The sequence below is a fragment of the Pristis pectinata genome, chromosome 12, assembly GCF_009764475.1.
Source record: "Pristis pectinata isolate sPriPec2 chromosome 12, sPriPec2.1.pri, whole genome shotgun sequence".
NCBI classification, from domain to species: Eukaryota; Metazoa; Chordata; class Chondrichthyes; order Rhinopristiformes; family Pristidae; genus Pristis; species Pristis pectinata.
The window spans coordinates 32,516,433-32,531,389 of NC_067416.1; the positions used below are offsets into that span (position 1 = coordinate 32,516,433).

The window sequence follows — 14,957 nt, forward strand, 5'->3', positions numbered from 1 at the left end:
CTGTAGAGTCCAGAGGGATAATAAAGGGAGTGAATGAGGGAATCGCAGAGAGAGCAGTTCCTGCAACACTGGATGGAGGTGGTGTAGGAGCAGGTGTTGCACCTATGGCAGGGCAGTGGAAAGTTCCCAGGGTGGGAAGTGGGATGGGTGGGGGGAAGGAGGAGTGAACAAGGGAGTCGCAGAGAGAACAGTCCCTGCAAGAGGCAGGGAGGGGAAGATATGCTTGGCGGTGGGTCCCGTTGGAGATGGTGGAAGTGGCAGAGAATATGTTGGATACATAGGCTGGTGGGATGAAATGTGAGGACAAGGGGGACCCTATCCCTGTTGGGTCTGGGAGGGGTGGGGGTGAGATGCGGGTGCGAACTCTCTCAAACACCCAGTCAGAAATGAAGTTGGACATCTCGGATGTCCTGGAGTGGCAAGCCTCTTCATGGGAGCAGATGCGGTGGAGGCAGAGAAATTGAGAAAAAAGGATTGCATCCTTGCAAGAGACAGGGTAATCAAGGTAGCTGTGGGTATCCATGGGTTTGTAGAAGATGTCAGTGGATAAGGAATCACTTGAGATGGAGACGGAAAGATCAAGGAAGGAGAGAGAGGTGTCAGAGATAGTCCAAGTGAAATTGGAGAGCTGGGTGAAAATTAGTGACGAAATTTATGAAACTGTCAAGTTCCGCACAGGTACAAGAGGTGGCACCAATGCAGTTGTCGATATATCGGAGTAAGACTTGAGGAATGGGGCCGGAGTAGACTTGGAACAGAGACTGTTCAACGTAGCCAACAAAAAGGCAGGCATAGCTGGGGCCCGTGCAAGTGCCCATAGCTACGCCTTTGATCTGTAGAAAGTGAGAGAAGTCGAAAGTAAAGTTGTTAAGGGTGAGGATGAGTTCAGCCAGGTGGAGGAGAGTGTTAGTGGAAGGGGACTGGTTCTGTCTCTGGTCAAGAAAGAAGCAGAGGGCGGTGAGGCCGTCATGATGGGATAAGTTTTGAGACAGCAATGTTGTTCAGCAAGAACCTCAGTGTTATTAGGGTTGTGAAGCAAATTGTAGAAGTTGAAAGTCAGAGTCCTTCCATTTTTATCATGAAAGCATTATAGCCAGGAATATTTCTCAATTCTATCCAAACCAAGATATATTCCCATTACAGCAACATCACCTCCCCATAATTATTAATTCTTCTTATGATCCAATTCTAACCTTTTCGCATAAGACAACCTGCCTTCCTTGGTATCAGTTTAGTAAAGCTCTGAGCTGCTTCCAACTTGCAACATCTTTTAAATAGGGAGATCAATACTGCAGATAAGGCAGCACCAATGCCCTTTATAAATGAAGCATAATCTTCTTACTTTTATCTTCAATTCCTCGATCAATCAGCAATAACATTCTACTAATTTTCCTATTACTTGCTGTTCATATATACTAGCTTTAATGTGGGATTGTATCCATAACTTTTTGCAGCTTCCTTATATTCTTGTCACACCTTACTTTCTTACCCATCTTTGTGTCATCTGCAGATTTACAAAACATACTTTTGGTGCCTTCATCCAAGTCATTAAGATAAATTGTAAAAAGTTGAGGCCCAACACTGAGGCACACAACTCACTAAATCTTGTCAACACAGACACCTCATTTATACCTAACTTGCTTCCTGTTAGCCAGCCCATCTTCTATCCACTCCAATATACCATCTGCTACACTGTGAATTTTTTTTGATTTCCCTGACCTTCTCTATATTTTAATACTCTGCATTTCTTTCCCCATTTCTTTCAGCTAAGTATTTTCATTCTACTCCAGTGACCTTATTAATCCTGCTTCCTCTTCTGGTTGCAAACCTAAAAACTTTCCTTTCCTAATCATATCAGTTTAACGTTCCTTCACCACTTTATGGACTCTCTGTATCAAGGGACTGATCCTCACCAAACCCAAAATGGCAACTGCATCCTTGTACAGTTTCCATTCAGGGTTCACTCAAATATCCCAAATATGTAAACCCTTCCTTCTTGTACCACCCTCTCTTTAACCTTCCATTACAATGGTACAAGCAGCAATTTGAACATCATCATTCCAGAGGTGTCAATTTTTTTTTCCATCCAACATCAGCTCAATTTCCCTGTGCAGGACTTCAGACATGATTTATCGAAATTATAGGTTCTAACATTGACCAGGACATTCTTTCTTTATGCAGTAGCTTCTCCATCCTTCACTGAAGGCAAATACCAAGAAGCAAGAAAAATGTACCAGTAATGAAAAGATGTCCATTTCCTTCTGCTGGCCCAAACACTTATCTTTTTACATTATTCTGGAGCAGTAAACCACTGTCTCTTTGGTGACCACATACCGAAGAATGTATTCTGGAAACCAACCAACCCCCAGCATTTGTTCTCTAATGTTGAGAGACGAGAGTTATGGGCAATTTTGAGCATAATAATCCCCTGCCCAAAAGGCTTCAATTCCTAGATGTGCTTTCACTGGATATACTGAAAATCCACAAAAGTCCACACATTACTATGGTGCAACAGGAAGTGCTGCTGCCTCAGATCCAGCAACCTGAGTTCAATCTTGACAGACAGTGCCATCTGTATGGAGTCTGCACGTTCTCCATGTGAACGTGTGGATTTCCTCCCACATCCAACAGACAAGCTAGTCAGTAGGTTAACTGACTATTGTAAATTATCCCTAGTGCAGATGGATGTTTGAAAAATTAGGGTTTTGATGGGTTTGTGAAAGAGAATAGGTTAAAGGGAAATGTGTGGAATAGGATTGCTCTGAGAACCAGATAAACTCAATTGCTGAAATAACCTCCTTCTATGTCATAAGGAGATGCAATATAGTCACAGGGAGGTCCCAATGCATTACTATCCCCTTGTGTCTTGCTGTCAATCAGAAAACATAGTTGTTTAATTCTAAATTCCCATGATCACCAAACTTCTACATGAAAGAAGTTCAACTTATCTACTTCGAGCATGTATTAATGATGGAATAAAACCATTTGCCCATGCTTCTCCACACTCTTGACAGGGGAAACAAAACGACCCAAAAACAAATAATCAGAAAACATCATCATCATGCATCAACATAGCACTTTTACTAAGATCTCCAAAAGGCAATTATTAAACCCATTCTGACACCAAGCAACACAAGACTGGATAAACAAAAACTGGGCAAAGAGGGAGGTATTAAGTAGAGGTTTTGGATGGGAATTCCAGAGCTTAGGCCTTTGGCATCAGAAGGCACACCACTGATGGTGGAATAAAGAAACATCAGATGCACAACAAATCAGAACTGGAGGAGCACAAGGATTGCAAAAGGTTGCAGGGATGGAAGAGATTACTGAAAAAGAGTGTATTCAAAAACAATGATAGATTTTTTTGAAATTAAGGCACTATGTAGGTCAGCAAGCACTGGGCTGATAAGTAAACACTTTTATAAGCAATTAATTGACTTATCACCAATTTAAAGCAGTCTAGGATTAGGATAGAAAATAAATAAGTTCAAAGTGAAAGTTAAACTCAATGTGCAGTCAATTAAGTATTAATTACTCAGTTAATAAAGTGAGTAATTAGTATACAGGTATACTAATTACTCTCTCTAAGACTGAAGACAAACTCCTTACTCTTATTTATCAGTAAAATATTTGCACTTTGGGTGCAGTCAATAATCTGGCTACAAATTGAGCTTTAGATTGTACTGAATTTCTAAAATGAATTTATGATTGTAATTTTTGCCCAAACATATTTGCATATATACAAAGAAAGCAGGGACAGAGAAAAATACAGAACGACTAATCTATTAACCTGGCACCAGTAGTGGGGAAAATGCTGGAATTTAAAATAAAAGATGTGATCTTAAGACACATATAAAATAAAAATATGATTGAGTTTGATCATGTATCTAGTAAACAAGATGAGGGGATACATCATGCATATGGTGTATTTGGATTTTCACAACGTCTTCGGAAAGATCCCACACAGGTTGGCGACAAGGTTAAAGCAATGGCATGAGGGTAATAAATTAGCATGGATTGAGAGTTGGTTAAATGATGAAAACAAACAGTCGGAATAAGAGGGTTCTTCTCAGGTTAGCAGGCTGTAATTAATGGAGAAATGGCTGCAACTATTCCTGATCTGATTTGGTTGAGGGGACCCGATGTCACTAGCAACTTGGAAATGTTGCAAAGTGGGAATGTGAATATGAAGAGGATGCAAAGAGGCTGCAAGGCTATGTAGACAAGATGAGCAGGAACCGACATGCATATGGAGGACAACATGGAAAAATGTGAAGTTATCTACTTCAGTACAAAGAAACCCCACAAATACTGAGCATTTTTCTTAAATATGTGAGAGATTGGGAAAAGTTGATGGCCAAGAGAACCTGGGTGTCCTTGCACACAAGACATTGAAATCTAACACACAAGTGCAGCAAGCAATCAGAAAGGCAAATGGTATGTTGCTTTTTATTGCTGGAGGATTTGACTGCAAGAATAAAGATATCTCACTGAAATTAAATGGGGCCATGGTGGGACCAGTCTGAAGTATTATATACAATTTTGTTCTCCTTTACCAAAAAAAGGGGTATAATTACTACAGAAGGAATACAGCAAAGACTCCCCAGACTGGTTCCGAGAATTGCCAGGACTATCATGAGGAGAGATTGAATAAACTAGGCCCCTATTCTCCAGAGTTTAGAATGAGAGGTAACCTAATTGAAACATACAACATTCTTAGAGAGCTCAACAGGGTAGATGAGGGGAATGTAAACTAAGATCATTAGGAATAAAATAAGCAATTTCTTCACTGAAAGTTCTTCACTGAGTAATTCTCTACTCCAGGAGGGCTGAGGAAGTTCAGTCATTAATTGTGTGCAAAACAAAGATCAATAGATTACTGGGTATTAAAGGAATCAGGAAAATGGTGCTTGAGGAAGAAGATAAACCATGATCTTTTTTGAATGGTGGAGCAAGCTCGAGAGGCTGTCTGACCTAATCTTGTTCCTATGTCTTATAAAATATCTTACATGAACCAGTACAACCAAGCAGTAGAAAAGAAGGTGTGCTTATCTTTTCCTTTCCATTAAAATATTTAGTATTTAAAAGTGGTAACCTGGTGTTGTAATTGTACAGCTAAAAATGTTTTTGTTACAAAAGTAGTATTTTAATTAGAATACCTTCATCATCACTTGTGAATAAGCTGAAAATAGTGAAAAAGCTATACTGTAGTGGTTTTAATGGTATACAAATTGATTTTAGCGAGTTACATACCTTTCAATATTAAAAACTTTTGACGGCATGCTCACAAGTAACTGTTGCCAAAGGATAAATTTTAAAGGCCACCCCACACTATTGCAAATGAGTGCAAATGGATTGAGCTCAGAAAAATTCAAAGCCATGAAGTTCTGCTCCTACTATAGTGCGTGACTCAGGTCATATTGCTCTTTTTAAGACATTGTACCTGCCATACATTCTTGGCATACATCAGCTCAGTTTCTCTGCGTTACATCTCATTTCACATTAATCCCCACAAACTATGAACTGCATCTTCCTTAAATCTCTCACTTTACTCTTCGTTTAACTACAGATACCTCCTGCCTAAATTTACATTTTCAGCTTATTTTACTATTGTGAATCTGCACACAAGATCAGAGTCCTGGAGGACATTATTGTCTACATCCTTCCCATCCAAAAGAGCATCCCGAACCACTTTTGTCAACTTCCTCTCCATGCTTTAGTGTTCCTGAACTTTTACCACAAGACACCTTATGAAACACCTTTCTTCAAAATCCACATACAGGACGTTGTCTAATTCCATTATTACTACACTGTTATTCCCACCGTTCCATGTGCAATAACAGGAGAGATTCAGCTGTTTGTGGGTTTTAATCTATCATACCTTAATTGTCAAATTTTAAATGACAATGTAAAATATGAAGAACTTGCTGCTCAACAGTCTACAAAGCGGAAAAGATAAGTAATTCCTACTTTTTTTCCTGGCTTCAAGAACCTGCAACCTTCCCTAAGGGGGGGTTGGGGTGGGGAGTGGGGTTTAAGGAGCAAAACAAAAACTACTCAATTGCAACAGAAACTGGCTACAAATTGAACAAACAAGTGTTTGGCACACATCCTAAAGGGGACAGGCTCAGAAAACAACTAAACATCAGAACAATGCCCTAGTCTTTAAATTGCTTGATAGTTACTATACAGTTGATCATAAATGTTTAAATATACGCATCACCTTTGTTAATCCAATTAACAATTAAGCTAAACTTGCAAATTATTCAGATAACCATGTCCATCAATACACCATAAACTTGAAAATCTAAAAATCCCAGACATAATTCTCAATCCTACCACATTTCAAGTATGGAAGATGAAAAATAACAAATTTGAAAGCCATCTATAAAATGGATTTTTTGTGTATTTTGAAGAAAGGTGTTAAACAAGGTGTCTTGTGGTAAAAATTCAGGCACATTAAAATTAATATGGCATGAAATAGAAAGTTGACAAAAGTGGTTCGGGATGCTTTTTTGGATGGGAAGGATGTAGAAAATGATGTCCTACAGGACCCTGATCTTGAGTGTAGAGTAACAATAAAATAAGCCAAAAATGTAAATATAGGTAGCAAGTACCTGTGGATAAAGGTTAACATAACTCATGAATCCCTACAATAGGGAAGAGAAGAGTTTTGTTCTGAACAAGGAAAAGTGAGTGGTCATTGTGTTGCACGTTCAATGCATTATATCTCATGGGACCATCAAATGAGGTAGTAAGAATGCACATCAAAGTCAACATTGACTGCATATATCCCCACAATTTGCATTTATGTAGCCAGGTTTTGGGATGGACTGAAAGAGTGGTAACTGACACTTATGGAACTCAGACTTCCAAAGGTCTTGAAAGTCAGAAAGGAGAAAAATCTAGGGAAATAGCTTCAGAAATTAGAACCAAAACATGAAGGAACTGCCATTGATGGAATGGAGGCAAGATGGGGATCCACACTAGGCCAACGTCAGAGAAAAGGAAATTAATATATGGCTGAGGTAAGTTACAGAGTTGAGGGCATCATCAAACATATGGATAACGATAAGGATTTTAAGCATTATATAATTTGCAGGGAAAGAGCATAGGTCAGAAAGAACAGAATGACAGCTGACTAGGATTTAGTGCAGGACACAATGCGAGTGATACAAACCTAAATATACTGGAATATATTAAAGGTGATGAAGGAAAGCTTGCAAAAGCCACCTACTTTAGAGACAGACTTAAATGTTGATATCATTGAAGTAAATGCAAATGTGGACAGTCTCATGAAGGTAGAATTCAGAAAGTGTTATGATAGAAATCATTTGGATCTTGAAGTTCTATTTTGGCTTATACAGGACACTTAGGATGGGCACAATCTAGTTCAGCCAGGAAGGATGTTGCCACCATTACCAAATGAACAGTTTCTGGTAAAGCGAGTGAAAAAAAAATGACTGGCTCTCTCAAACCTCAGCTGAAGGAAATTCTGGGAATCTAGTGACAGGAGATCCAAGAGTACAGAAGGGACAAAGAAAGTGTAGAAGACTTGAGTCATGTGATATCACAAATGTAGAAGTTGACCAGACATCAGAAGGACATGTGGATGAGGGTAGACCTCCTTAGGAAACCTGGCAATAACAATGTATAGCCAGGAGGCAAAATTGCATTAGGTCTGTTAAGACAAATAAAGCAGAATCAAGTAGACAGAGGGAAAATGCTATGATCAGCCATGGCGAATACAGCAAATAGCTTAATCAACATAAAAACCCAAAACAATGTATCTGTAGACAAAAAAGATAACATTGATGATTATGTGTGTTTTTACTAAGGCACTAACTGAATGATACGACTTTTGATAATCATCCTGTTGGGGGGGAGGGGTGGTGGAAACAGGCAGTGCATTCAAAGATCTTTCAACAAATGGAAAGCTAACTTGAAGAGAATGGGTCAGTGAACTTTTTGAGGATGCTCTTATATAGTTTTGAGAAAAATGGGTGGAGTAACCAAGAAAATAAAGTTGTTTCTAACACTGGTGTGTATGAAAAACAAGGTAATTATAACATCAAGAGTTGGCTCAGATAGTGACAGAAAAACTAGGTTTTTACGAAATGAATCTGATGAAAGGGATGGGTTTGGAGGCAGAGCAATTGAAGATTTACAAAGGCTCATGGAGACATGCTGAAGATAGGTAAGGGGATATGTGGGGGAGGAGGGTGAATATATGAGTTTGAGAAAAGTTGTTGAGGGAACCGAGCTTAATTTTTCCTTAGAGGCAGAGGATTTAAAGAGGATGATAATGGAGGGAAGGAAATGCTTAAAAGACAATTACATCAATAATTAATACCACAAAACTAGTAAGGTTAAATGGATTGTCATTGATTTTAATAAGATTGGGCAAGTGTAGAATTGTAGAGAAATAAAAATACTACTCGGCAGAGCAGAAAGAGAGGCACAGGCTGAGAACAGGAAGAGATCATTTAACTTAAAAGTGCTGTAGATAATGGGTATTTTACCAGAAAGGCAGCAGAATAGAAACCACTCAGATGAAAAGATATCAGAGGACAAGGTGAGGCTTGGCTATCAGCCAAGAACCAAAACAAGCAAGGTATCAAAGGCAAATGTCACTGTCCATGAACGTCAATAGATTTATCTTCAAGTTTCCAGTGGATGACAGCTACTTGAGGGCTTTGTTTATCAGCAAGTACACACTCTGGACAGCAACGGAACAGAGCAGCAGACAACGATCCACGTACAAGATCAGGGCACAAGTGAAGAAGCAGTAAAGATGAGGAGACTTGCAGAAGATTTGATCACCATGAAGCGAAAGTCATCAAGAACAGACGATGGTAGTAGTCCAGCTATGTGTCAAGGAGCCAACCACAGGTGAAATGAATGTTACTGTAAAATTATAACAAATAGGAGTAGACAGGCCTTACAGCCCATTAACCCTTTCAATAAGATCATGGTGGATCTGGTTTTGCCCTCAACTCTACTTTCTTACCTAATTGCTGTAAATCTAGATTTCCTATTGTCCAAAAATATTTGTCTCAGCCTTAAATTTTCAAAGACTGTGCCCCCTTGTCCTGTACTCCACCATCCTCATCAAATTTGGCCTATCAAGCTCCCTCAGAATCTTAATTTTTCAAATAAAAAGGAAATCAAAAAATGTGGGGTTACAGCAGAAAAGTGAAACTGAAATAGAAGATCAGCCATAAAAGGCAGCACAGGCACAAGGAATATTAGTCGATTCCTGCTATTATTTCTTGTGTTCTTAAGCAGATCCCTCCCATTCTTATAACTCCAGAATGTAGGCCCATTCTGCTCATTTCCATCATAGGAAGTTGAGCTAAGAAAAAATATAAATTTGAGCTAAGGTGAATGCAATTAATATGTCATTAAAGACTACGAGAGTGTGGAGAAAGTTAAAGAAATCAACTAAGACAGCTAAGAGCCAAAACAGGCAAAATATTCAAGGCAAATGTCACCATCCACTACAAATATGTCCCTCCTAAAATGAGACCAAAGCTCTGCATAATTAAGAGAAGGCTTCCCTACTCTGGTACTGCATTCTCCTTGTAATAGAGACCAACACTCATTTGCCTTCATAATTACTTGCTATATCTGCATGTTAACTTTGTAGTTTTTACAGAACACTGCTGAATACTAACATTTAATGGTCTTATACCATTTAAATAACATTCTGTTTTTTTAATTTTCCTAATAAGTGCTCCTACCGCAAATCTTCTTTCATAAAATGCCATCTGCCATCTTTTTGTTGACTGCATTTTTTTAAACGCATGATCTAACATGCAATTAACATCTTTATCTTGTAATGCTCTAAGTTACAAGTCTTATGCTTATAAGATTTAATCAGCCTGTATGCCTTTTGAGTTGTAGTTCTCACAACTTATTTTCTCCATCTATATTTATATGATCAGCCAAATGAATAAATTACACTCAGTCCCTTCATTGAGTTATTGTTATAGACTGTACGCAACTGAAGCTCCACACTAGTTCACCTAGTTACAGATTACTAACCTCAAAATGACCAGTTATTCCTTCTCCATTTTCTGTCTGACAATCAATTGTCTAACCATGCAGTTGTCCTCAACTCATACAGTAATCCTGTTAAGGACTCCCATATAAAGTGATTAGGCAATCCAAGTTGCATTGCATCCACTGGCTCCCCTTCCTCCACCCTACTAGTTCCTCAAAAGGTTTATAAACAGTCTGTTAAACATGATTTTTCTTTCATAAAATTATGACTGTGTCTAATCACATTATGCTTTGAGAACTAAGATTCCAGCATTTTCCCCAAAGACTGATGTTAGATTAACTAGCCTGTGGTACTTTACTTTCTGTTCCCAGAAATGAAGGAGAGAAGAGTGCTACAATGAATAAAAACGAATAATTAGCAAATTACCTAGGGGAAATTCTTAAACCCAGGACTTCAGCAAGCTGGGACGTAATGTGGAATGGGCTGGGACTAAAGTATAGATTGAAAAAGTGGACAGAGCAAAAGTGTGAGGGGGGTCACATGAGGTTGATGTTAGGGTAGTCAAGGCATAGCAGGCTTGGAGATGATAAGTTATTGATAAAGGAGCTAAAGGTTAAGTGGCAACTAATGTGCATAGTAATATGGAGACCTTAGATTACCAGAACAAGTTGGAAAGAGCAAGAGTGCTCTTAGGACAAGAGCTTGATGAGGGATATTCTCCTTAAGTACTTAGCTGCCAACTAACAACTGATTGGGTTTTCTGTGAGCAAGATTAATTAGTGCAATATAGTGGAAGCTAATTAACTGGGCAGCCATGATGAAAATCTAACCACTCCATTTTAAAGTTCATTCCTATTATCAGAAAGCAGAAACAATTTTAATTACATTCAGAATTGTCTATTATTGTAAGAAATTGTCTCCATTTACCACAACTGTGCTTTAAGTATTTTCTTAGTGCTCGCATTCAGCTTTCCAGTAAACATTGTTTTCAATGCGATCGTTTCATATTTTGTTAAGTGCAGATATTGACGTTGAATACACACAATTCTGATCGAATATTCCTGGGCTACTATTCAGAAACATATATGATGATTCTTGCAGCTTTACTTACAAGTGTGTAGACACTCAGTCACTGTAGTTGGCTTGATAAGATAGCCCTTGCAGATGTAACAAGTGATGAAGGCGTTAAATTCTCTGACTAGGTGTTTTCTTTGTGCAGCCATTGTTGGACAAGATAACAGTAAAAGAACAGGAAAATCAGGCCAGAGTTGACAGGTGGCAGTATGTTTAAAGGACCTGCTGTGCTGCACGGCACAGCTGCACTTCTCCAGGCATCTGTCTGAGAAATTTGTTGGAACAATTTGAAGCAAATCAACTTCTCCAGGAGCACATTGTCCTTTAATCAAGGATCAAGGTTATGCTTTTCTCTTCTGTGTTGTACAAAGTGTCCCAAACCTACAGCATTACAAGATAAAGATGTTAACTGTACGTTAAATCATATTGTAAAACAATGCAGTGGTAGGCTAGCGATTACTCTAAAACTACCAGATTACTCACTCAGAATGTTTCTTTGGAGTTTTAATTGTTTCTTATGCAATTAACATTTAAATATAAATTAATGTTATACATTATACGTCATGATTATTTCCAAGCTATAATCTAAAACCAATAATTAATTATTCAAGAGTGAATGACATGCCTTTTTTGGCATTGGGCATTTTTAAGTTTAGATATTGGCACCAATAGAAATGATACCCAAATACAAAAATTGCTCCAAATTTATGTAATACATTGCTAGCGAACACTTTTGAAAACATTTTTATTATAATAAATGGTACCTATTTTGGAAACATTACTTTCAAAATGAATAAACTGTTGTAGAATAAAGTACCATCTATAAATAGCTTAAAAATATAAAGTGCAATAAAACACTGAAAAAGCACGTACAAGGATTTTGTCATCTCACTGGGGAATTTCCAGCCAGTCTTAACTCACATCAAAAGCAAGGACATCATGCTGTGAGTTAAATCGGTTACATGGGGGAGTTGCTTCTTAGTTTTAGGGATTTTGAACACAAAAAATAGTGCATCAGAAAATAAAATAAATTTGCAACTATTCTTTAAATCAGAACCTGTCTATTGAGAACCAAGTATCTTATTGATTAATATATAACTCTCGAAACATAGCCATACAGTTTAATAATGACAAGCTTTGGAGTGAATGTTGCAACTATTTCTCTGGACTTGCAAAATTCTGACGGGATAATTTTTTTAATGTAACTTTTCAGCAATGACTCTGCGTTTTGAAACTTTAAATTCCTGTCAAGGGACCAGCGTAATCCATATGGCATCACAAAATGCCGTTTACCCGTTACTGCCCCACAACTTCCAGACGCCGCACGAATGCTACTTGTGCATCCTCACGCAGCGACGGGTGTAAGATGCAGCTTTGTGTAAAAGTAGGCCGTATCGCATTGCTGGCCACCAATCGGGCATCCTAAATTTTTCAAAGAGTCTCTCTTGCCTTCTTTGCCGAACGGCAAATTAATGGGTACACTGTGTAAGCCGAACACGTGGAGCCCTGACAGTTTCACTCGCTGAGTGCTGTAGTATTGTGTGCGCAGGTGTGTGCGTGGACCTAGTGCGCACTGCACTTATAAGAAGCCGTTCCAATTTCACTACACAGTCCCGGCAATGCTGTCCATGTATAATATCAGCTGACATACTACGCAATGAATGCTATCCTTGGGGTGCACTAGAGTACAGTTTATCCACAAACATAAACTCATCTCACCACTTGTATCTCGCACTGGAGAGATGCCGATTGCTTGAAGCAATCCCTCCCTGGGAAATTAAAAAAACTACGCAGCATGATGTAGCTGCTGGCGAGAGACAAGGGGAAAGCGAAAGCCCGCTTACACTGTACCACCGAGCGGTACCAAGCGCGCTGTATGTCGCTGATCTCTCATCAGGAAGCCACCAGCGTCACTATTTGCGTCAGTCTGCAAGAGAGGGGGGAAAAAAACAGGTCCGTTCGGACCCGGAGCCACAATTAAATTGTGAAAGTCGTTTTAACAATCCGATCGGATCCGGCGGGGAGGAAGGGAGAGGCAGAGAGGTGCTGGGGAAGCCGCGTCTTAGCCTGCTTACCTCCGCCTCTCCTCTCACCAACCCCCCCCCCCAACCCTGTCCCTCTCTAGATATAAATAAAAAGCGCTAGAAGTTTCGAACACAGTTTTGTGGCGCATTATTTATTTCCGAGCTGCCGGGCACCTTAACTTCAAGGCTGCTGCACTACCACTAACGGCAAGGTCGCTCGGCGTCTGCCTTGGCAACTTGATCCTGACACATGATCGCATCCTACACAAACTTTACGGTGCTGGAGAGAAGACCCGGCACGGCTCGGCTCAGTAAGGCACACCACATCTAACCCTTTCCCTCTACTACCCGCTCCCAATAAATAAAAACTCCAGAGTTATGATTTTTTTTCTCTTCTGGCGAATGCGTTCCTTACCTTATTTTTTTCTCTCTCAAGAGGCCATAGTGATTACAAGAGGACTAGAGTAAAAAACAAATGTTGTGGAGTGAAGCCCAGTCGGATGATGCCTCAACAACAAAAAATAAATAAGCCAGACAAGGGGGGAGGGGGTGGAGAGGAGAAGCAGAAGGGGCCAAGTTTGTCTTGTGGGTGAATAGCAGTGAGCACTTGATACACTGTAATGAGCAGTAGTGAAAACACGGAAATACTCCGAGGGCGGAGGAGTTAGTTCTGCGCTTGTTTACGCATCGCCCGGGCACTCCACACCACGCCGCGCTGATTGGACCCAAACTAGGGCGCCCGCTTTGAATCCGCTCGCTGCCCCCCCCCCCCCCGGCCTTGCCCCCCGCAGCGGCAGCACCCGTGCTCGGCCGCGCCGCTCCTGTGGGCCGCGCCCGCCCGGCCCTCTTGCTGCTGACCTCTGCCCCGCGAAACTCCCCTCCCCTCTCAGCCCCCGCGATAAGCCGGTCCCGCCACGTCCGGTGACAAAGTTGGCGGCGAGGCGCTGCCCGGGGGCGGAGGGGGTGGCCCGCCTCGGTCCCGTTGGGAAGGATTCGGCGTGGCTGAAGTGAGGAGGAGGGGGGTGGGGAAGGAGAGGGGGGGTCGGGGGGGGGGGGGGAACTAAGCGGGAAGGGCGGGTGTAAGTGCGATCGCCGGCGCCGAGGCCCCAGGTGGAGGCAGTGGCTGAGGTGCCGCCGGTAACCGTACTGTACCTGCGGGCCCGGCGCTACTTGTGTGTGTGGGGCGTTGGGGAACTAGGCAGTAACATCTTATGACATCACCGGCATGGCAACGGCAAGGTCCGGCGTGACATCCTCACCGTAGCAACCCGCAAAACACATGACATCATTGTTTTGGTGTCCTGAAAAAAATGCGTGATGTCACAATCCCAAACGCCGCCGCCGGTGACGTCATCGCCGCGCTGAGCTGAAACTCTGTTACTGCGTCATCAATGGAGTCATTGCATCATCGCCTCGGCCACCTGGAATCGCATGGTCACCATGGTAATTAAGGATTCGTTTAATAATGAAGGGTCATTGACCTGAATCTTTAACTCTTGTGTCTCTCAGCACAGAACCTGCCTGAAGTCCTGGGATTTTTTGCACTTTCTGTCTTTTTAATATTTCATTTAATCACATTGTGCCCATAGTAGCTTGATTTTTTTATGTAATGACAGCATGACCATGGTAACCTAGATTTCTAATGGTTACTTCATCGTCATGGTGGCTTAGCTATCACTTAATGATGTTATAGGGATTACATGACCAGATTATCACTTTAATGATCTGTGGGAATATTATAAAAGAATGGCAGCTTTAAGAATGTAGCTACAAGGCTAAAGCATTTGCAGCTATCCTCAGCCAGAAACAACAAGTAAATCGACTTCCTCGTCCTCCTGCTGAGGACCACCACC

General features: G+C 40.7%; 1 protein-coding gene across 1 annotated transcript in view; it reads right to left on the reverse strand.

Annotated features, from left to right (window-relative positions):
- The window catches only part of pcgf5b (polycomb group ring finger 5b), a 126,736-nt gene extending 112,803 nt beyond the window's left edge, over positions 1-13,933 (reverse strand). Inside the window, exons 1-2 of the mRNA XM_052027838.1 lie at positions 13,520-13,933; positions 11,118-11,461 (exon numbers count right to left, since the gene is read on the reverse strand). Coding sequence (XP_051883798.1) covers positions 11,118-11,229 — 112 coding nt within the window. The 5' untranslated portion in view covers positions 11,230-11,461; positions 13,520-13,933. The remainder of the gene's footprint in view (positions 1-11,117; positions 11,462-13,519) is intronic.
- Between the last annotated feature and the right edge of the window lie 1,024 nt (positions 13,934-14,957).